The sequence below is a fragment of the Prionailurus viverrinus genome, chromosome F1 (assembly GCF_022837055.1).
Source record: "Prionailurus viverrinus isolate Anna chromosome F1, UM_Priviv_1.0, whole genome shotgun sequence".
Taxonomy (NCBI): domain Eukaryota; kingdom Metazoa; phylum Chordata; class Mammalia; order Carnivora; family Felidae; genus Prionailurus; species Prionailurus viverrinus.
This window is the reverse complement of record NC_062577.1, coordinates 17,182,108-17,205,619: the sequence shown is the minus strand read 5'-3', so window position 1 is coordinate 17,205,619 and position 23,512 is coordinate 17,182,108. Positions and strand designations below refer to the sequence as shown.

The window sequence follows — 23,512 nt, the reverse complement described above, 5'->3', positions numbered from 1 at the left end:
ACTTCCTTGCCTGTACAAATCTGACCTTGTCCCCACAGCTCTGTCTGGCCACAGCCATCCTGACACTTCTAAGTTCCCACATGTTTAGAGTTTCTGCCTCACATTCAGGTTTCAATACTCACCATGTTGTATCGTGATCCCGTTTCACCTGCCTCCGTACCTTCTCCCCAGCTGATGAGTTTCTTGAGGCCAGAGAGGGTGGATTGTCTGTGTTTCATGTAGGTGTTGGAAACATAGGAAGATTTTTTTGAGCTATCAGTTTGATTTTTGAGCTAACAATTGCTATAGACATGTGACAAATGTTTCGAAATGTTGCCAGCACATCCCTCCTTTCCCCTCAGGATCCCCCTGAGGGCTGGGTCCAGCCAGCATTATTACCCCCAGTTAGCTCTGGGCCCTTTCCCCAAGTGACCACAGCCCTCCGCCCTGTGGTGGGGTCAGGACAGGGTGTCATCTCTTGATTTCCAGCCGTTTCCCACCCGCGGGCGTCTTCCTCACGGAGGATGAGCTGGGGGAAGGCGAGGAAAGCGGGCCCTGCTTTCTGTTTCTCAGCTTTGCTGCTGTATTCCAGCACCTTCCAGTCAGAGGCCTGGAGGGAACCAGGCCAAGGCTTCTTGAGTGCTGCTTCCGCCGGCAAGCAGCCCTGTCCCTTGTCACCCAATTGAGCATGTGGGTCAGCAGCCCCACTGGCCCCGTGACCATCAGCCAGTCATCCACACCACAGCCCATCTCATTAGCAAAGTGGGAGAGCCAGAAGGAATCCCACCACACTCGCTTCCGGGACCGATGCGCTGGTTCATTTCTGTGGTTCTGATTTGGGTTTTAATGGAAACTTTCTAAGCTTCAAACACCCAAGTCCATTAGGAAATCCTTAAAGGAGAAAGTTTACCCCCAAATGAAAAAGTGTGGAGTGAAACAAGGAAGGTAATTTCTATCCTCCTGACGTGCTGGTTCAAGGCTCAGAGATCATACAAGGCAGTGAGGGAAATAATTTTGTAAACTCTAAGTCACAAGCAGTGACAGGTGTTACAATCACTGCTGTGTTGTATTTGTCATCACATTAATGGCAGCCACATCAAGTGGCCTGTCCTTGTGACTGCTTTCCAAAGAGGACATGGCAGGAATGACCCTGGTGTGATGGGTCCACGCTAATGTCACATTGCAGGTCTCAGTCCTTCTTCTTTGCCCTATGTCCTTAGGAAACACTTTCTACCATGATCTTTTAGGACGTCAGAGCCACTCAGAAGCCCTTGGGGACCGCAGAGCCTTGTGGCCAACACCGGAGCAGATGGGGCCAGGCCAGCCCAGCTCACAACACCCCATTCCCCACCAGCCCAGTTCCTGTCCAGCAGGAGGAGGTGTGGGGCAGATGGGGGTCCCCGTGCCTCTTTACTCGGTTCCTGAGGTCTGTCTGCCAGGGACTGGTGGCTGTATGGCCGTGACAGGCCCTCCTGGAGGAGAAGCCTGGGAAGAAACCCAGCAGATATATCCACCTCCTGGTAAGACCTGCCGGCCAGGCTGGAAGCCTGGGGTGAAGAGTGTTGAAGAGGAGGAAACAGATGATGGAGGTGGGCGGGGTCAGAGGTGGGGTCAGAGCTGATCAAGCCCTGAAGGGTGGGTGTGCACCTGACTGAGGGCCTGCTCTGTGGTAGCCCTGGGGCTGGGACTCTGCCTGCCTCCGAGGGCTTGCCCTTCCATTGCAGCCTGCCTCTCCACTGGACAAGCATAGTGAGGCTCACAGCGGTCACTCCTGCCCTCCCCTTGGATGCAGAGTTCCTAAGAGAGAGGCTGCAGGGTGGAGAAGGGAGGAAAATGCCACTTGCACCCAAGTGTGGTGAGCAGTGCTGAGTCACCAAGCGAATGCTGGCGGCCAGACAGGGGGATTACATCGTAGACCTTCTAAGATAAGGTCCTGTCCAAAACAGCAGACTCAAATGGAGGGGAAGGTCAGGGAAGAACCCTGTGAGCTAGCTCCACGTGACCCAGGTTTCCAGGATTCCTAAGGAATAGCCTTGGTTCGGGGTAGAGGTCAGATGACCAGCATGTCCTGGGGCAGCTGGAAGAGGGTTGTGCCCGTGGATTAGCATTTACGCAATCCAATTGGTTTGGACTGGATAGGCTGGGACCTCCAGCTGCTTTGCAGTTAGAAAAGCCGACAGTAGCCACGTTCCTTCTTCAGATTAGATGGGAAAAGCACAAGTTCACATCACTATGTTTGTGTTTTGTGCCATAACAGAGAACACAGTATCTCAAGGAACTTTCCAGCATCCGGATGGTCAAAAGGCTGTTTCCAAACCCCAGGTGAGAGGACAGAGCACAGCAGATGCTGACGCCTACCTCCTCTAATGCTTCTAAAGCTTCAGGTTTTTTCCATTTACCCAGATTTCTTAGCCATGTGCAAACTCCTTCGTCTGCCTGGCCCCAGCTCTCCCTTCCACAATGCAACTTGTTTCTCCTTGTTTCTTGCTATACCAAATCCTAGTGGTGGGAAGGAGGGCCGTGTTCTTGTTTCTGTTCAATCCTGCCAACCGGTGTCCATGGGGGGAGGGGTGGCAGGGCTGAGTTTAGTTTTGGCCTCTGAGATCTCTGACACCTCCCTCACTGTCCCACCACACACTCACCACGCCCTGCCCTGCCATGGGAGACTCTGATGCTTATTTCTTTAAATTTTTTTTTTAATGTTTATTTATTTTTGAGAGGGACAGAGACAGAATGCGAGTGGGGTGGGTTAGGGGCAGAGAGAGAGGGAGACACAGAATCCAAAGCAGGCTACAGGCTCCGAGCTGTCAGCACAGAGTCCGACGTGGGGCTCGAACTCAGACTGTGAGATCATGACCTGAGCCGAAGTTGGACGCTCAACCGACTGAGCCACCCAGGTGCCCCTGATGTTTATTTCTTTATTGTAATGTTTACCTTGCTTTTTTCCCCAAGAGGGACCTTTGTCAGCTGTGTCTTTTCTCCTCAGGCTGGGAGGTCTTGGAGGTGGCCATGTCTAATTGGCCATTCTATCTAGCTGTTGAATGTGCCCTTCCCCCAACAATGGCCATTGCTGGTCCCAAACTTAAGATGTTCTTCAGCTTTGCCTGGTTGGAGGCTTACATTGTATACATTTGAGCATATAAGTAGTGGTTATACCGAAAAATGTCTCAAGTGGGTACTTGGCCACAGGACTTAAAAACTTCTATGCTTTACTTTTTTTTTCCTGACTGAACAAGTAGTACATTATTGTTACAGAAAACTTGAAAAATAAAGAGAAAGTATCATACAAATAACCAAATATCGCTCATGTGTTCTTAAATGTGTATATGAAGTTTTATTTCCTATTTGTTATTTAATACTATAAAATGAGGTTTTCCATGTCATTCGTAAATGATTTTTAAAGTTTTATTTATTTATTTATTTATTTATTTATTTTGAGAGAGAGGGAAAGTATGAGTGAGGGAGGGATTGAGAGAGAGGGAGAGAGAATCTCAAGCAGGCTCCACAATGTCAGCAGAGAGCCTGATGCAGGGCTTGAACTCACGGTTCATGAGATCATAACCTGAGCCGAAATCAAGAGTCGGATGCTTAACCAACTCAAGCACCCATAAATGATTTCTAATATTGGTATGATAAAGTCCATTGTGTGAAAGCACCATCGTTCATTGGTTCCTTCGTTCACAAATCCCGAGATCCTGTCGTATCTGTGGCACTATCACAGGGTTGGGGAGACGCAGGGAACCAGACAAATCCTACTTTCAGTTTAGTGGAGGTGACTGCAGATGAACGCTGTATGCATAATGGATTTTACCTGAGATGGGGTGTCCAGCAAGGGTACCTCTGGGGAGGCCTGCAGCACAGGTCAGAATGGGGGGCCGACCTGAGCCAGGGAGGTGTCTAGGGAATGATCCTTCAAGGAAGAGGGAGTAGCAAGTCAAATGGGACTCACTTGGTAGGTGAAGGAAGGAGCAAGGGACTCACTGTGTGTAGACAGTGGGGAGCAAGGGGCTGAGAAGCAAGGCCAGGGCAATAGAGGCCAGACCAACACGGCTTTGTAGGCCACAGGAAGGAGCCCCAAGTTTCGCTCACCACTCCCGCATTGCTAAACATTTCAAGTGTGTGTCTCTTCTTTCTTTCCTCCTCTCTCTCTCACGGCATATTGCCTTCCCTTCCCTTCCCTTCACATATAAAACACAGCGGTGGACATTCTAGTGATGGACGTGTAAGCCTGGTCTATTTCTTGAATTATTCAGTCAGGAGAAATTTCTAGAAGGAGAGGCTGCTTAGGTTGGAATCCTTGCTCTGCCAATTGCTAGCTCTGTGGCCTTAGGTTGCTTAATCTTTCTGTGTCTTAGTTTTCTCCTATATAAATGGGATGATAACAATAGTACCCACCTCGTGGGACAATTGTAAGGATTAAATGAATCACTGTATGTAAAGTGCTTAGAAACGGTATTTACTACATAGTAAATTCTATATTCAGAATTTAAAAATGAAGCTTTTTCTAGATTTGCCAAAGCATTTTCCAAAGGTTGTACCAGCTATGCCTTTTTTTGAATACAAAATGTAAATATAACACAAAGGGACAAACATTATATGGTTCTACTTATATGAGGTACTTAGAACAAGCAAATTAATGGACAAAAAGAGTAGAGGCTATTAGCGGATTGGGGGAGGAGAAAGTGAGGAGTGTTTAACGGGCACAGAGTTTCTATTGAGGTTGATCCGATGTTCTGGAAATGGATATTGGTGGTGGTTAGCCAACATTGTGTGAATGTACTAATGTCACTGAATTGTATGCTTAAAAATACTTAAATTGGTAAACTTCACGCTATGTATATTTTACCACGCACACAAATAGAAAGGCACATGGACACGTTTTGCTGCCCTCTGGTGCATTTGTTCACGGTTGATCTTGAGCAAGTCTGCCAGGAATGAGCTCTAGGATGAGTTAGGGCCAGTGTATTACAGTCTCTGTCCTCTTGGGTGTGTGGGTCCCCACGGGGGGTTTCCTGTTGTCTTCATCTCCAGCGGTAGCATTCCATGTCTTCTGCTCCAGGCCTCGGCATCGTTGTGGAAATCTGATGTGGGGAGGTAGCATGGCAGCCAAAAGTCCATCCAGTTAGGGACACCACGGGGACTGGGATTGGGCTCTGGCCTTGTCCTAAGACCTTCCGCAAACCATTTCTCAGCCCCGTGTGTCCTCATCAGTCAGGTGTGATCCTGGAAGGCCTGCCTGCTGATGTACTGAGCGGGGCTGGTGATTTGCCTTTGTAGCCTGTCAAGTGCTATGAAAATATTAGTTCTTATCTTCTTTAATTCTAGGTGCCGCTGATTCCCAGATCACGAAACGTTTCTGAGAGTTCCACCGTTTCAGTCAAGGAGGATGAGGAGGAATCCTCCGATGAGGCAGATAAAAAATCCTCCCCAAATCCAGCACAGACGGAAAAGCTAGGAGATGTGAAAGAGAACACAAAGGTGGCGGTCTTGTCCTGTTGCCATCATTCCCCCCACCCCCAACTGGGGGGCAGGGTTGGGAATCTGGGCTTTGGCCGGGCCTCTGACAACCCACCATCAGACTGGGGTCGGTTAATCTATTCGGCCGGAGGGGCGTACCACAGGCCTTAAATCTCCCCCCTTCCCTTCCAGAGCTCAGGGTTTGGCTGGTTCAGCTGGTTTCGCTCGAAGCCCAGAAGCAACGCATCCCCTTCTGGAGAAGACTCGTCCGACAGTCCCGACTCTGAGGTGAGCATGAGGGTGTGAGGGCAGGGACGCTTCCGCCCTTTGGAGGAAGTTTCCTCAGAACCTCTGAGGCCCGGAGGTCTCATCTGGCAATTGGCAAAGGCAGATGATGAAGGGTCTTAAAAATTAGGACGAAGAATATTAACTTTAGGGGGCCAGTGGTTGTCTGATCATTGAACAGAGCAGTGGCAGGAAGAAAGTGGAGTTTTGGGGTGAGTGCCTGGCCGCAGGTCACAGGTTGAGGCCGCTGTTGAGGGCATGGTGGGGATATAGCCGCCGGCATGAATTTGTTAACCACTGGCATCACCAACACTGCCTTTCTTTCTCCACTAAACAGGAGACCTCCGGAGAATCTTCTCCTCCTCAGGCCGGGCCCGGCCTCTCACTGACATCTCTCCCAGAGCCCCAGTCTCTGCCAGGAGGCCCCTTCTCTGGGGCCACAGGTACCGCCAACCGCATGCCCTCTGGGCTGTCTGTGGGCTCTCTGCGCTCCTTGGCCATTGGGGGTGCCTCTGGGAGTGGGACTCCTCAGCCCTGGGCAGTGGACACAGCTCCCACTCGTTGTCTTCTAGGCGAGGGCGGAGTGCAAGGACCCGCGTCCGGTGAGGGAGTGGCCGAGGGCACAGGCAGTGGAGGCTTGTCTGGGCCTGAGGTGAGCCGTCTTGGGGCTGGAGCCTGGGGCCCCACCAGATGCCTGTGTGAGGACTGCACACTCGGGGTGGGCGGGAGGCGCCATCTTGTGAGGGTCTGACTCAGGGAATCAGAGAGAACTTCTGCACCAGTTTGCTAGGGCCACCGTAACAAATGTCCTGGACTGAGCAGCTTAAACAGTTACTTCCTCACGGTTCTGGAGGCTGCAAGTCTGAGATGGAGGTGTGGGCAGAGGTGGTTTCTCCGGAGACCTCTTTCTCGGCTTGTTAGATGGCAGTGATTTCACATGGTGGCTCTTCTGTGTGTGTTGGTGTCCAGATTTTCTCTTCTTATAAGGACACCCATCATACTGACTCAGGGCCCACCCTAATGACCTCATCTTACCTTAATCACCTATTTTTTAATTTTATTTTTAATTTTTTAAAGGTTTTATTAGACTTTTTTAAATGTTTCTTTATTTTTGAGACAGACACAGAGCATGAGTGGGGGAGGGGCAGAGAGCGAGGCAGACACACAGAATCCTTAGCAGGCTCCGCGAACCCACGAACCCATGAACTGTGAGATCATGACCTGAGCTGAAGGCAGACACTTAACCGACTGAGCCACCCAGGTGCCCCTTTAAAGGTTTTATTTATTAAAAAAAAAAAGTTAATGTTTATTTATTTTTGAGAGAGAGAGAGAGTGTGAGTGGGGGAGGGGCAGAGAGAGAGGGAGACACAGAATCTGAAGCAGGCTCCAGGCTCTGAGCTGTCAGCACAGAGCCTGATGCAAGGCTCGAACTCGCGAGCCATGAGATCATGACCTGAACGGAGGTCAGACGCTTAACCAATGAGCCACCCAGGTCCCCTTTAAAGGTTTTATTTTTAAATAATCTCTACACCCATGGTGGGGCTTGAACCCACAACCCCAAGATCAAGAGTCAGATGATCTACCACCTGAGCCAGCCAGGCACTCCCTTAATCACCTCTTTAAAGACACTACCTCAGGGGCACCTGGGTAGCTCAGTCAGCTAAGCGTCTGATTCTTGATTTCGGCTCAGGTCACGATCTCATAGTTTTGTGGGTTTGAGCCCCTTGTTGGGGGCTCTGTGTTGACACGTGGAGCCTGCTTGGGATTTTTCTATCTCTGCCCCTCCTGCACTTGGACTCTGTCTCTCTGAAAGTAAACAAATAAACCTAAAAAAAAAAAAAAAAAGACAGTGCTTCCAAATACATTCTGAAGTACTGGGAGGGTTAGAATTTCAACACACGAAGTTTCAAGGGGACACAATATCAACTTCCTATATCAACTTCCTCAGGTGAGATCTAGAGAACTGCCTCTTTCCCTTCCCCAGAGCTCATTAGTGTCTTTGGCAAGGGCTGTACACAATTCTTTTTTTTTTTTTTAATGTTTATTTTTGAGAGAGAGAGAGAGAGAGAGAGAGGCTGAACCCGAGCAAGGGAGGGGAAGAGAAAGAGGGAGACACAGAATCCAAAGCAGGATCCAGGCTCTGAGCTGTCAGCACAGAGCCCGATGCGGGGCTCAAACCCACGAACCACAAGATCATGACCTGAGCTGAAGTTGGATGGTTAACTGACTGAGCCACCCAGGTGCTCCCCCACCCCCTGCTTTTTTTTTTTTTTTTTTTTTTTTTTTTTTTAATGAGGGCTGTAAATTCTTGATAAATCTTGCACATGGTACAAATTTCATGCTAATTGCCAGGAAACCATTTTTATTTCCTGTGGTTGGGTTAGAGCACTCTTGTAGTATTTTAGGCCTCTCAGAGAATATGACATTACATCCAGTGCCCACGTGGGTGATGGCTGTTTGCTTGAATTACCTGAGTTCTAGCAAGAATCCCTTTCTATCTGCATCTCTTGACCAAAGTTGATGTGCAGGGAAGCCCTTGATTTTCTGGAATCAGAAATGGTGATTGATAGGATTTTCTATTGATTTCCATCACAGGGTGTTTCCTCTGAGTTTTTCTACAACCCTGGTGTTCTGCTGCCCCCACCCCCCTTGAAAGGAGGTGTTCCTCTCTACAACCCATCTCAGGTCCCCCAGGTAAGGAAGCCCCGAAGGGGACGGGTTAGGAGCACAAATTTTGGATGAAGGTGATCCAGGTTTATAATCCTAGTTTGCCACTTACCATGTGTGAGTTCTTGAGCAATGCCTTACTTGCCCTCTGTAAACCTCAGTTTCTGCATCTATAAAGTGGGGTTGGTAGTAGCTACCTTGCAGGGTAGGTGTGAGGATTAAATGGGAGCATGTATGTGAAGGACTGCACACAGAAAATGGTCAATCAGTGTCGTTATTAGTGATACGACTCTTGACCTTTCACAGGTCTTGAGACTTTGAGAGACACATTGGTGTTGGTACCGGTGGTATGGAAATACCATTACTCCAACCCGGGGGTGAGGGGATCATTGCAACCTTTGAGAGAAGCTAAACTTCCTGCTCTTCAGGGACCTGGGGCAGACCGATCCTCTAATGTGCCGAGTTGGCCTACCCCCTTCATAAAATTGAATTTCTTCTGCCACATCCAAGAGGTATTGGGTGAAAGTAACTGATTAGAATACCACAAAAGGAAGCCAAATACAGCTTGCCTGTTCAGGATCCCCTAGCTCAGTCCTGCTAGCCAGCCCTGGATGGAGTCCTGCTTGGGGCTATAATCTCATGTGACGTTTATTCTTTTCCAGCTCTCCATGGCTACTAGCTTGAACCGGCCGAATCGCCTAGCCCAGCGCCGCTATCCAACCCAGCCGTGATGAAAACCACACCCGTTCCAAGCTGGTCTCCTTCCTTGATCTCCAGCCCCTCTGCCATATTGGGGTCCCCAAGAGGGTTGTGCTGGCCTATTGCCTCCCCTGTCACGAAGAAGGCAAGAGGACAGGGTCTTCTAGGACACAGCTCAGTCCAGTCTCTTAACATTGGCTTCAGAATGGAGAGTAGTCGGGTAGAATAGCAGACCGGAGGTGAGCAGAATGCCATGGGGGAGATTCAAGATGGTGGCTTCAGATCTTCAGGAAAGGCAAGGTTAAGAACCCCTTGGCTGGAATCAATGAGAACCCACTGGGCTCTGAGGCAGGAAATTATTTGGGGGAGGCTCTCAGAGCAGTATTCGCAACTAACTTTGACTGGTTCCTCAGTGTTAGTTATGGACCGATTCGTGCCTCTAGTTAGCAGAGCTTTTATACTGAAACTTGATTATTGCTTCCTGTCATAATTCCCTCCACAGTGACATTTCAGCAGTTTCCCTCTTGGTCCTAGTTTTGTGCACATTTTTATGTGCTTCAGATTAATTATATTTCTCTCACTTTCTTAGCTGGTCCTATTTTTTCACATTCTGGCATCTGGCTATCAAGTTAGATTGCTATAGGCATCATATTGTCATGGTAACCGCTGAACCTAGTGATGCAGATGGATGGAACATCAGTATAATAAATGATTGGGGATGTTTCCTAAAAATGTACCCCTTCCCTGAGAGAGGAGAACGTGTGCCTGATAGTGTTAACCCCGCCCTTCCTACCTCGGGCCTCTGCGGATTGATGTTCGCAGGGTCACGGGAGCCAGAGGGAGGCGGGGAACATCTTGGAAGCTTCCAGTTCTCTTTTCAAACCCAAAATAGGAATGACTCTTGCTGTTTGTCAGATTTGCTGAAAATTGCTCCTCACAAAGAACATTTTTTGTATGTGTAATTGTACATACAGGTTTTGTACTCTAATGCAGTACAGTTCTGATGTTGATAGCGATTAAACCAGATCATTTTATAGCAAATGCTTGTCTCTGGCTGATTTTTGCAGAGGGAGAGAGCATCCAGAGCACATTCATCCCTGAAGTGCTTCTAATAATGGTTTCATTGTGTGATAAGGTGCGTATAGCTGGAAAGAGCCCTTTGTTAACAAAGAATCTGGGGACTGAGCCTCTTAACTTCCAAGTCTAGTGTTATTTTTTCAATTGAAAAAATATGGACAAAAGCGCCTCTGATGCAAATCAGTCACTCCATTAACTAAATATTGCATACTCTGTTCTCTAAAAAGTTTATTCATCTCTCAGATTAAATTAGGAAATGTCTGCATAAGTGTTTTCTAGACTGAGAAGGCCCTCAGTCAATGCTGTTTCCTTACTTCCCCTAAAAGACTGCTGCTCCTTCACTCTGGTGTGCTGACACCCAGTGGCGGTACTATGGCAGTCGTGTGAGTTTCACAGGACCCAGACTCGGATCTCAAGGCAGCTCAACCTTGTAAACTTGGGCAAGGTTATTTCACTGACTGGTGCTTCAGTTCCCTCAACTATAAAATGAGGATGAGAATTATGATAGTAGCTACCACATAGGGACATGCAAGAATGAGAACCAAAGTCTTAGAAAAGTACCCGAGGGGCGCGTGGGTGGCTCGGTCGGTTAAGCGTCCGACTTCGGCTCAGGTCATGATCTCACGGTCCGTGAGTTCGAGCCCCACGTCGGGCTCTGTGCTGACAGCTCAGAGCCTGGAGCCCGTTTCAGATTCTGTGTCTCCCTCTCTCTCTGCCCCTCCCCTGTTCATGCTCTGTCTCTCTCTGTCTCAAAAATAAATAAAACGTTAAAAAAAAAAAGTACCTGGAACGAACCAAGCACTCTGTTAAGTGTGGTTTAAAAAATTATTAGTAAACAATATAGTAAGTAAAATCTAGACTGTCCTGTTGCCTACCAAGTTAAACTGTCATTTGTTTTAATATATTTTTTTAATGTTTATTTTTGGGAGAGAGAGCACGAACAGAGGAGGGGCAGAGAGAGGGAAACACAGAATCCGAAGCAGGCTCCAGGCTCTGAGCTGTCAGCACAGAGCCTGATTCGGGGCTCGATCTCACAAACCGTGAGATCATGACCTGAGCTGAACTTGGACACTTAACCGACTGAGCCACCCGGGTGCCCCTAAACGGTCAGTTTTTCATTCATGATATAGGTAATGGAACAGGAACTTAAAACTACTGTTCATTCAGTGTCCTTATTACTGAGTTTTTCTTCATGCACCTATCTGCCACCAATGCCAGATCCTGTGGCTTAGTGCCCCTGGGAACAAGGGCTTCAGGGAAGTCCTACCCCATAAAAAGAAGCTCTTGAGAAAAGGAGAGTGAGGGCTGAAGAGGAAGGCAGAGACAGCAGATGGCTGGTGTGCTCACGTCCTCCTCCCGTTGGCGTTATTCATGGAAAGCCAGGAGTAAAGCATCAACAGAGCAAGCACTGAGCTGAGTTACTTCCTGGGCAGAGGGATACCCAGCAAGGGACTACTTTTCCGAGGGTTAAGTCAGGGGGTTTTATGCACTAGAAAGGGAGGCCGTCATGCTATGTTTGCTAATTCATGATTGAAAGCTTGTGCTCTGCAAAGTCAGGTGCATCCATTAGTCTGTACATGGTTGGTTAAAACAAGTCCTGTTGTTCCTTGGGCAGGAAAGAGCCCTCAGCTGGGTCCAGTGAGGTCTGATGAACAGGGGTCACTCAGAGTTCTTGGTTGTTTATCAGCTCTTTTTACTCGTGGTGATGGTGGGGAGGTTGCTGAAGGTCATGATTCTTTTACAGCTTCAGCTGGCCGAAACCAGTTTTGGTGAAACAAAGCAAGTGCAGCTGTAAGAGGAAAGTATTTGTTTCCTTCTTTAGAAAGTGGAAGCTTTGGGGAGCAGAGCAGGTTGTGATAGAAATCTGCTGCTAGGGGGCGCCTGCGAGGCTCAGTCGGTTAAGCGTCCAACTTCAGCTCAGGTCATGATCTCTCAGTTTGTGGGTTCGAGCCCCAGGTCGGGCTCTGTGCTGACAGTTCAGAGCCTGAGCCTGTTTCAGATTCTGTGTCTCCCTCTCCTTCTGCCCCTCCCCCCACGCACACTGTCTCTTTCTCAAAATAAAGGCATTAAAAAAAAAAAAGATGCCTCCAGGGCTGGGGAGCCTGAGAGCGTGGGGCTTGTGGCCTCTTCCTTATCTGTAGCTTGGGAGAGGCTGCAGGGTCTGAGGGGAAGCTGGCTCTGGCCTAGCAACTTGTCCCACATGACTTGAGAGTCCTAACAGCTTGGCCTCAGGGACGGTCAAGGTCTGAGGCAGAGCTTCTAGCGCCCTGCAGCCTGGTGCACGTGGACCCCAGCAGGGAAGGATGGCTCGGTGTCTCTGAAGGCCACAAGGGGCCGGCTGTGCCCCAGCCAGACACCTGCAGAGGGCCCACTGTATCAGCCACAGGCCTGCCTTCCCGTCACCATGAGCCATGGCGGGGAGAGAGAGTAAGCAGAATTCTCTAAGGGAAAGCTTTACCCACAGACACTATTTCAAAGGGAAGAGCCTGAGACATCAACCCGCAAGTGTGTTTCCTCCCCTGTTCTTCAATGGGGTGTAGGCTCGGACAAAGAATACTTACAGGGAACAAAGATGCTACGTTTTCCTTAAAAAACTGAGCGGTGATGTGCAAATTTGCGATCCTGCAATATACATACAATTTAATATTTATATGAAAACATTTAAACTTAATGTTCAGTAATTTGGAAGAGAACAAACCGTTAAATTCCCATTTAAGTGTCTTTATCACATATCACCATTCCAGCCCTTCTGTCTAATCCCCTTACATGCCTATAAAACTGCAGACCAGGGGCGCCTGGGTGGCGCAGTCGGTTAAGCGTCCGACTTCAGCCAGGTCACGATCTCGCGGTCCTTGAGTTCGAGGCCCGCGTCGGGCTCTGGGCTGATGGCTCAGAGCCTGGACCCTGTTTCCGATTCTGTGTCTCCCTCTCTCTCTGCCCCTCCCCTGTTCATGCTCTCTGTCCCAAAAATAAATAAACGTTGAAAAAAAAATTTAAAAAAAAAACTGCAGACCAGCCAGGCTTCCTCAGTCACCTGCATCTACTCCCCTGTCAGCCTTAACTCAAGCTTCAGGTTGTGCAGGATCAAAGCCTCCGAGAGCTTTCCTTCCCCCTTAGAAATCTTTTTTTTTTTTTTCTCTTTGGTCTCTTCCTCTGGGCAACCAAGACGAAGGGCAAGAGACCGCCTCCACCTCTCCACAAAAATCAGAATATTATCTTCCCAAGAGGAAATATGCAAAACAGTCTTCGGCTTGAAAAGAACAATAGGGGTGTAATTTCGGTCTGAGCGCTCTCTGGGGTTTCTCTGATATTTCTTCCCACCCCTTCCCAGAGAGTGGAATGGAAGTGATGTTCGCCTCTTCTGTTTGCCAACTGAAGCTGGAAATTGCACAGATCACAATCTGCACGCCACAGGGTGCTGGCCACTTACCTGAGGTTGCAGCCAAACGTGGTCCCCAACGCTGCCGGCTCCCCGTGAGCGCCTGAATCAGCCACTGCCCATTCAGGTCCTCCAGAAATGGTTTCTTTATGAGATGTAAAGTTATTTTGAATGAGGATTAACAGCACAGTGAAATGTTCTGTTACAACCTCATTAAGTAGAGGAATCTGCTTCCCATGCTTTCGTCCTTTCTGTACGCATCTCTGGGTAACAGCTCTTCGCTGGGACTAGGTCAACGGCAGCATAACTTGACTGACCTGTACCAACTGCCTGTTACTTGAACGTGAGGCGTTGTCCTGGTCTTGATCCGCCTTAGAGCCGATTAAGTATCCAATTTTTAAAGAATCTCAAGAGAGGGGGATTCCTCGGCAGCCCAGACTTTCACACCCTCGACATTAGGAAGTTATTCCTAATACTTTATACCCAAATCACTCAGGTGGCTCTTTAAGACTCTCAGCCGGTCCTCAGTGGAAATGGAGAACAGCTGCTTGCCGCCACCTGTGCCCAGAGTGCTTTCGCATTCTGGAAGGCCATTAAATCCTGCCTCAGCTTGTGAAATGAAGGTTCACAAAATGGGGTTTTCTTGATTAGAATTGGGGGTGAAACTACCTAAATGTTTGGAGTCTCCTGGTAGCTACAATGGCCAGACACTCCGAATTTCACTAACAGCAATAATACTTCTTGACTGTTTACTTTGCACCGGGTACTGTGAAATGCAGTCCGTGAAGTGCCCAGTATTATGCAACATTTTATAGAAAACTCCAGAGAGATTAAGCGATTTGTCCAAAGGCACACAGCTAGGAAGGAGGGAGCTGGGGTTAGAGTCCAGGTAGTCTGAATCCAGCCCTCAGAATCTGGGCTTGAAGCCACATTGCCCCTGGTCATGCGTACATTCATTCAGTCATTCATCAAACAGTAATTGAATGAATGACGTTTCAGGCACTGTTCTGCGTTCCCAGCATGCTAGCCTCGACCGTTAAAATACTCTTAGTCTAGTGAGGGAGACAGACATACAGACACAGCATTTACTACATAACATAAGAACTTTTAGACTTAAAAATGTGTTCGGGGGCACCTGGGTGGCTCAGTCGGTTGAGCGCCTGACTCTTGATTTCGGCTCAGGTCATGATCTCACGGTTCATGGGGTTGAGCCCTGCGTCGGGCTGGGGCTGACATCTGGGAGCCTGCTTGGGATTCTCTCTCTGCCTCTCCCCCGCTCGTGCTCTCTCTCTCTCAAAATAAATAAATAAACATTAAAAATCATGTTTGAGGAACTTAGTACCTCGATACCCCTTAATAATATAGGGGTTTCATCTATTTATAGAACTTGGGGGCCAATACGTAATATGTTCAAATTGCACCACCTCTCGTAGGCTAAGATCAAAGTTAAATTCACTGCTCGCGTATACAATAGTAAATGTATTGGTCAAAGTTTAAAGCGGCATGGAGGTGTGGGTGTGCGGGAAGTCTGAGGGAACAAGAGTAACAGTGCACTGTGATCACAAGTGCCGTGGAGCAATGGCAGCTGAAAGAGAGAGAATCTGATCCTGACCTGCCAGACTGCCCCAGAATCCCCTGTTGCTTCCTGCCCTTTGCACGATTCTGAGGCAGGAAAAGACGGACTATTGCAGTGGCGCTTTCTGAAGGGCGGCGTGCGAGGTGGGGCCTGTGTGTGATTTTGTGTGTGTGCACACATGGGGCGGCCATCGCGTGAAGATGGCTTCTGAGTGTATCCCTTCACCTAAGTTCCACCTCTGCCTTACATTTCCTCTTCTTCACAATTACTGCTTACTCTCAAGAGAGGATTACTTAGAAGCCTCTTCATTAAGCGTCATCCAAGTGGCTGACACTATGTAGATATCCATGGAGTCTCACGTACTAGAACAGGATGTAACAGATCATATGTCAATAACTCCGAACACTTGGCTAGGAAAGTTTAGCTACTTTCTTGCGTTCCTGCACACCAATCAAAGGTCTTGACTTTGAAAACTTGTCTCTGCGTACCAGGGGCCCATTTTGGAGTGTAAAAGATGATCACCAAGTGTTTTTTGTTTTGATTTTCCACTGTCCTTGCGTTCTACAATCATGATTTAGGGTCCCAAGGAGATCTCATTGTCCTGGAGCAGAAATCATTTTGAGTTTTGGGCTTCAAGATTTTATGGCCACTTTTGGGATAAATAAATACCATTGAATTAAGGAACAAATCGAAGCCCCATAGTCATGACGTCATGTTAGTTTTCAGCTTCTTCTCTTTGCAGACAGCCACAACTGCCCCCACCCCTCCCGCCACAGATGGTGTTAGCCGTCCCAATAACGCAAATCAGTTAATATCTTGAGTCAGGATCCAATTGAAGGAGCTTGTCTAACAGGTACATTTCCGACAACCTGCAGATACTTTGACACTTGCTAAATCGGTTTTTAAATGCACTAGAGTAGTTTGCAATTTAAAAGCAGTGGATGTGAGGCCCCTAAAATAAAGAATTATTTGCAAAGAAAACAATCACTCCCAATTTAACACCCTGTAGAGGCTGACTTTGTAGTCTCAGGGAAGAAGATTAAGAAGATTTTCAGGGGCACCTGGGTGGCTCAGTCGGTTAAGCATCCGACTTCGGCTCAGGTCATGATCTCGTGGTCCGCGTGTTCGAGCCCCGCGTCAGGCTCTGAGCTGACAGCTCAGAGCCTGGAGCCTGTTACAGATTCTGTGCCTCCCTCTCTCTCTGACCCTCCCCTGTTCATGCTGTCTCTCCCTGTCTCAAAAATAAAATAAACATTAAAAAAAATTAAAAAAAAAAAAGAAGATTTTCATTCTAGGTTCCCACCCCAGTAACTGAACTGGTGACCTGTAGTAAGTTAATTGACTTTCTCAGTGTCCCCAAACTTGTCAAAAACTTGGGTCCACTCATTCAACAAACATCTTTTAGGACCTTCCATGGGATAGAGAAATGAAAGTGACGTGCTAGCTCTCAGAGCGCACAGAGTTGTCCCAGGTGCTATTGATGTATTGCACCCTGGTTCTGCCTACCTGGAAGGAGGCGGTTGGGAAGGTTCTGGAGGGGGTAACTTTACGAAAAGACCATGGCCCAGAGAGGTTAATCAATTTTCCCAAATCCCTGATTTTCAAGCTGATGAGCTTTTCCTTTGAATATGAAAACACAATTTAAAATGCAAAGCTTTTTATTGTTGCAATGAGGGTGTGGGGGTTTCTTTGTTTGTTTTTGTTTTTTGTTTGTTTTGTTTTCTTTAAAGAGAGAGAGCATGCATGAGGGGGGAGGGGAAGAGGGAAAAAGAGAGAGAATCCCAAGCAGGCTCAATCCCCACCCTGGGATCATGACCTGAGCAGAAATCAAGAGTCAGTAGCTCAACAGACTGAGCCACCCAGGCGCCCTGAGTGTGTGTGTCTAGTAATAAAAGCATTGATAATAATAATAATAATATTTTGTGCTAGGTATTGATACAAGAGTGTAAGTTTACATGTGTTTGCCATTAAATTCTTTTTTTTTTAATTTTTTAATGTTTATTTATTTTTGAGAGAGACAGAGACAGAATGCGAGCGGGGTGGGGCAGAGAGAGAGGGAGGCACAGAATCCGAAGCAGGCTCCAGGCTCTGAGCTGTTAGCACAGAGCCTGACGCGGGGCTCGAACACACAAGCTGTGAGATCATGACCTGAGCCGAAGTCAGACGCTCAACCGACTGAGCCACCCTGGCGCCCCTGTCATTACATTCTCTTAATAATGAAGTGGGTATTCTGAAGAAACTGAGCACAGAGTTCAAGTAATTTGCATAACATCGCACGGTCAGTGATGGAGCTGGGAAAGCATTGTGGTAGGTGCCTCTTCTTTAATCTTTAAAACAACTCATCGAGGTGGATTTATTAGTCTCACTGCCCAGAAGAGGAAATAAAGGCACAGAGAGTTTAGTAACTTCCTCAAGATCACACAGTAAGTGGAGGAGCTGGGATTTGCACCTATGTACTCTGGCCCCAGAGCCGAGGCTCTTACCTCTTGTTCACCTAGTTTAAGGTGATTGCACCTGTTCTGCAAACCCAAACAGGACCACTGACCCTCGTTCCCAGCCTTCCAGTGCTGTCTCAGCCAGGGTAAAACTCTGTTCTTCTGTTTCCCATGTGCAGCTGAGGAATATTACTCATTATCTTGAGTGTTTATGCGTATGTCTGTTTTGAACGTTAGACTTGTGACTTTTCAGGGACAGGGTGATGTAACTTACCCATCTTTGTATGTCCAGCACCTTGCACAATGCCAGTACCTAATCCAGGCTCAAAATTCAAAATAGACCTGAATGAATCGTTTCTCATCACGAGACCCTCAGAACTGTTTGTAAGGAAATGCCCACAAATTATGTCTGACCTAGAGGTTGCCGTATGGGGTCATCTTATTGTTAGAATTTGATCCATTCCTGCATCTTTAGAAGCTGGGACAGGTCTTGGTATATAATACATGTGAAAAAAAAATCTGTGAATGAATGAATGGCTTTGTAAGGGAGGCCAAATGAGAGGATCGCCGCAGCTTTTGGGAAACTGTCTACAGGAGAGATGATAGATGTTTGGAAGGAGGAGCCCGGGGCCCCTTGCAGAGACCCCCCACGCAGGCAGCCTCTGTGGCAGCTGATGGAAGAAAGGTGCCCCCGTTTGAGGTCAAGGGAAGGGATGTCCTGCGTTTATGACTCTTCATTTGACCCTCAGGGGTGCTTAATTTTGGCAGAAGAACGTCTTGGCTTTAAAAGGTACTTCACCCCTTTACAACCGGTATAATTGCTGTTGCAATGCTTTGCCCCAGCAGTGTCTTAATTAGGTCAGATTTCATACCCCGGGCTTTAACTTAATCCTCCCGTATCTGCAATTCTAAGGTTCCCTACTCTTGGCATTGCCAGGAAGCGTTCCCATTTTCTAGATGGGGTGGGGGGGACACTCTGCCCTAGAGCCTCTTTTTGCACTCTTCCGGGGGTGCAGACGGGGTCCAGGGGAGCTAGGGGAAAGGAGATGAATGTGCCAAGCGAGTCATCTAAATTCTTCTAAAAAAGAAAATCCCACTGCTTTAAAATTTATTTTAATGTTTTTATTTATTTTTGAGACAGCACGAGCAGGGGAGGGGCAGACACAGAATCCGAAGCAGGCTCCGAGCTGTCCGCACAGAGTCTGACGCGGGGCTCAAACTCATGGACTGTGAGATCATGCCCTGAGCCAAAGTCGGACGCTTAACTGACTGAGCCATCCAGGCACCCTAAGAAAAAAATCCCCTTTCTAAGTCGCCCTGTTCTAAGCACTGTTTGGATATTGCTTGGATAATTGCAGGATCCAAGGCTCTTCGTGTTTAGTTAAATTATATAGTTTGGCACTCTGTGCATTTAAAAAAAAAAAAGCCACCTTTTTATTATCTGCCTTTTATCAGGCAGAACACGCCCCTAGAGTTATATCCTTCCTCTCCCCACCATGCCACCCAATAATGAGAAGTAAGCCATTTGCCAAGAAAACAAACACAATATAAAAATGACACAAATACATAATCCCCAACCCAGAAGGAAAAGAGCATCTGCCAGCTGGAGGTGTAATATTTATCCAGAAGCTAAGGTGCCCCAACAGACTGAAATTCCTCTGTGGGATGGGGGAGGCTGAGGGGAGGTCAGTGATGGAAATCACCTGTATGGGCCTGGCCCAAATGAGGACACGGTGGAAATCAATTCAGCGAGCTCCGTGTGGCTGTTCCCTATTATGGGTGCATTCAGGAGGCACCTGAAGAGGCCATCAATCAGTCATGTGAAAGGGGAGGGGTGGGGGGAGAAAGGAGGTGATTGGAAGTCAGCTTGACTGGGGACTTCTCCTCCAGCGGGAAGTGTAGCTAGAGAAATACAGGACAGAGACATCCCCAGGTAAGGCAAGCTGGAGCTTTAGCCCCGACCTTGGGGAGCAGCGTGGTGAGAAAGGAAAATCCACTCTGGCTGTAGCATTTCAGACGAGCCTCTTTGCTAACTTGTGGTCTGCTTCTGGGCTGGGACAAAATTTTACCCCTCCCGCCCGAGAAATGCACTTTCGGTGGCCTCAGCTGACTCAAAGCCCGCACTGATTTATATATAACTTGCATCTAATTCCTTAATCAAATGCTCTTCGAGTGAATAGAAATTCTGTTATTAGAAATTGTGCAATGCATGGAAGCCAGTCAATCTTCCGTTTTATTGATAAATTGGAATGTTAAAACAACTATGCTGGTCGGTATGACAGTTCTGTCTAAGAAAGAGGCAGTTAACAGAGCTGTGTAAATCAGAAGGGTCCTGAAACTGTGGTTGGGGAGACATGATATGGCAAAACGTCTACCAATAAAGTGGAGTATTACAGCAAATTACCCAGTTTATACATGCAGGCAAAGCTTCGCTTCTCATGCCATGTTTGAAAGCCAATAAAGCTTGCAAATGTGATGGGAGCCACTATTTCTGCCTCTGTGCAGCTGTTTATCAGCAGCTTTTTAACACATTTTCACATATTAATGAGGCGGCATAGCAGTTCCAGAATTAGAACAGTGGGATGTATCATTGTCTGCCTTATCTGAAGATGCGCCTGCTGTCAGCGTCGTTACCAGGGTGTGCACAATGGGAATGGAGTTTTGGTGGGTGCTGCACGACCCCTCCTTCCCTGGGTCCCAAACCCCCTCATCTCTGAATCTGCTCATCTCTGCGCTGCTTTTGTGGCATTTGGGCATTTTGCAACTTTGTCTCCTTGTTTCATGATTTATGTGTCAGTACGCCTTGAAAATTCCTCAGTTGCTTTCCCATGGGTTTCCTAAAATAGTCCCTGGCATTCAGTAGGTGCTCCATAAATGTCGAATGAAGGAATGAATGAGTGGCCAGGTAGATGGATGAAAGTGTTCCTTCAACTATACTTCAAAAAAGAGTAGAAAAGAAAGTGTTTTCTCAGTGGCTACTCTCTGCAGGCACCCATCACCTGTCACTGTGGCTTCAAGACGCAAAATACATATAACGCGTGGCTTTCCTTGAATTTGCATACAGATGGCGCAATGGCAAATGAGGTCTTTAAACCAAGAACTGTCGGAGACGTAGGAGCCTTTGACACAGATATTCCCAAACACAGGTCTGCTGCTCTGGCCAGAGCGTTGCAAAGTTTTAGCCTTTCTTCAGTGAAAAGAGAAAAAGAAGCGGTGAGTTTTCATAGAGCTAACATGAATTCTCTTAGATTTCTGAGACTGGGTCCTTCTCCATTATTTGACATTGAAATGCCATTTCTTTTTTTAAAATAATGGTAATGGACACTGGCATTTTAAAAAATGCCCTGGGGCGCCTGGGTGGCTCAGTTCGTTAAGCGTCCGACTTCAGCTCAGGTCACGATCTCGCGGTCCGTGAGTTCGAGCCCCGCGTCGGGCTCTGGGCTGATGGCTCAGAGCCTGGAGTCTGCTTCCGATTCTGTGTCTCCCTCTCTCTCTGCCCCTCCCCTGTTCATGCTCTGTCTCTCTCTGTCTCAAAAATAAATAAAAAACGTTACAAAAATTTAAAAAATGCCTTAACTTGGCAAAACAAAAACTTCCTGAGTCTCTCACTTTTTGGGGTTTTTTTTTTTTTTTTTTGGTTGGGGGAAAAACTGGCTCATTTCAGCGAATGCTAAGACCTGTCAAGTGCTAAAGTACGTCTCTGTCCTGTCTCTTCAAAGCAGGCATCCGGGCAGGATCACATGAATCTTGTGGGAATGCCATCACTAAGCTACGAGAGATTTCTGAAATCCAGGTCAGTCGCTCTAAGAGAGGAGCCAAGAGGCCAGTAGACTCATGTCTCATGCTTTCTTTTCTGCTGCACATGTAGTTGCTGCATTGCCTTTGGGCGGGACATATACGTGCCCCGTCGTGAAAATACAGAGCACCTCTCTGAGCTCTGAGCATTCTAGCTGGTGTGAATTGTGGGAAAAGAAAGCGCTGCGTAGGCACACCTGCACAGTCACGCCTCCTTTCTCTGAATTCCCACGGCTCTTACCGTCTATGCCACAAAGCACAGCCCTGGCTTTTTCATATTGTCGTCTGTGCCGTGTTTATTATTCTTACCTCCCCTAAAGGATAGGAACAGACGACTTGAATCCTGTTCCTAATTGATAAACCGGTTTGTTTGGTTTTTTCCTTTTCTTGAAAACACAATCTTTTCTGGAGGCGGTTGGCCACTCATGGTTCTACACATGTCGGAGAGATGTGAGATTCTGTTGACCCGGTTTCCCGCGCTGGCTCTGTGACTGATGGATGACACTGTACGAGTGAGTGCTGAATCTCACGGACTCCAGAGCCCTGTCGCTAAGAGGAAATGACAGTCCTGACCTGCCTCGCTGTGAGAAGTGTCCTATGCATTAACTGCCTAATGATGCTAATGCTCTTTGAGAATATAAATGTGAAACATTATCATTATGGGTAATACTAGTCTTCAGTTTTTAAATGTTTTTCCTCAAAGGGGAGAGGCAGAAAGATTATTTAAAGAAATAGTGAATAGAAGGCTACCGTTTGTGCTTCATTTATGACTGACTTTGATCAGGATGGCATAAGCAGTGGGAATGCGGTCTTGAAGTCCTGAAGGTAATTATTTCTACTTTGGGGCATGAAGTCTTTTCTTTCTCCTCCTCCCATCAGGGAAAAAAGAAAGAAAGAAAAAGCTAGGAAAGCTAATGCTCTTAAAAAAATAAGACGATTTCTCTATGTCAGGTCTGGAAATAGTGTTTGCTAAAGTTACTGCTACAGAAGTAGCCCAGCTGAGTAGACAGGAATTGCCACAGAGCTGGCCTCTGCCTTCACCATCTTGCCATGGAAGGAGCCAGAAGCAGGAGAGGTCATAAGATTTTTTTTTTTTTTTTTTTTTTTTTTTTTTTTTTTAAATTTTTTTTCAACGTTTATTTATTTTTGGGACAGAGAGAGACAGAGCATGAACGGGGGAGGGGCAGAGAGAGAGGGAGACACAGAATCGGAAACAGGCTCCAGGCTCTGAGCCATCAGCCCAGAGCCCGACGCGGGGCTCGAACTCACGGACCGCGAGATCGTGACCTGGCTGAGGTCGGACGCTTAACCGACTGCGCCACCCAGGCGCCCCAAGATTTTTTTTTTTTTAAAGCTCCTTTAGGTTTTTAGAATTTTAAGAGTAAAAGGATTCTTGTAGATCCTGTAATCCTTGTCCAGTGTCCTTTCTACTTGTGACAGACATTTGTGGCTCCCTGGTGGTGTGTTTCCTGTTGCCGCTGTAAAAAAATGATCACAAACTTAGTGGCTTGAACCAATACAAATCTATTATCTTACAGTTCTGGAAGCAGAAGCCTGCTGAGTCTTAGGGGGCTAAAATCAAATGTTAGCAGAGCTGGTTCCTTCTGGAGGCTCTAGGGAGACTCTGTTCCTTGTCTCTTCCAGGTTCTGGGGACAGCCCACATTCCTTGGCTTGTGGCCACATTGCTCCAGCCTTGCTTCCGTTATTGCATGGTCTTCTCTTCTCTGTTAAATCTCTCTCTCTCTCTCTCTCTCTCTCTCTCTCTCTCTCTCTCTCTGCCTCCTCCTTATAAGGAGTCTTTGATATATTGGCCGAGAAAATGCCAAGTGTAAGGGTCCTGAGGTAGGGCATGCTTGGTGTATGAGTAACAGTTGAGAAGTCAGGATGCTGAGGGTGATGCAAAGGGAAGGGGCAGTAGAAGAGCTCAGAGATGGGGGCAAGGGCAGGTCATATAGGACACAGAGGTCAGTGTAAGATCCTTGGCCTCTGTTCCACAGGAGAGGGAAACCCCTACTGGCTTTGAGCAGAGAAGTGACTGCCATGATCTGACCTACATTTTCCGAGGACCACTCTGGTTGCTGGGTGGAGACTGTGACCATCCAGGTAATAGAACATGGTGGCAGGATCGAGGTGGTGGCTGTGGGGATGGTGGTAGGAAGTGG

The 23,512-nt window shown here is 47.5% G+C and overlaps 1 protein-coding gene across 6 annotated transcripts in view; it reads left to right on the top strand.

Moving 5' to 3' along the window:
- SEC16B (SEC16 homolog B, endoplasmic reticulum export factor) overlaps nt 1-10,103 on the top strand; it is a 57,907-nt gene extending 47,804 nt beyond the window's left edge. For all 6 annotated transcript variants that reach the window (XM_047840279.1, XM_047840280.1, XM_047840275.1 and 3 more), the window contains 8 exons: nt 1,227-1,499; nt 2,237-2,301; nt 5,305-5,457; nt 5,629-5,724; nt 6,059-6,164; nt 6,294-6,373; nt 8,317-8,415; nt 9,051-10,103. In XM_047840279.1, coding sequence (XP_047696235.1) covers nt 1,227-1,499; nt 2,237-2,301; nt 5,305-5,457; nt 5,629-5,724; nt 6,059-6,164; nt 6,294-6,373; nt 8,317-8,415; nt 9,051-9,119 — 941 coding nt within the window. In that variant the 3' untranslated portion in view covers nt 9,120-10,103. The remainder of the gene's footprint in view (nt 1-1,226; nt 1,500-2,236; nt 2,302-5,304; nt 5,458-5,628; nt 5,725-6,058; nt 6,165-6,293; nt 6,374-8,316; nt 8,416-9,050) is intronic.
- Nucleotides 10,104-23,512: the final 13,409 nt, after the last annotated feature.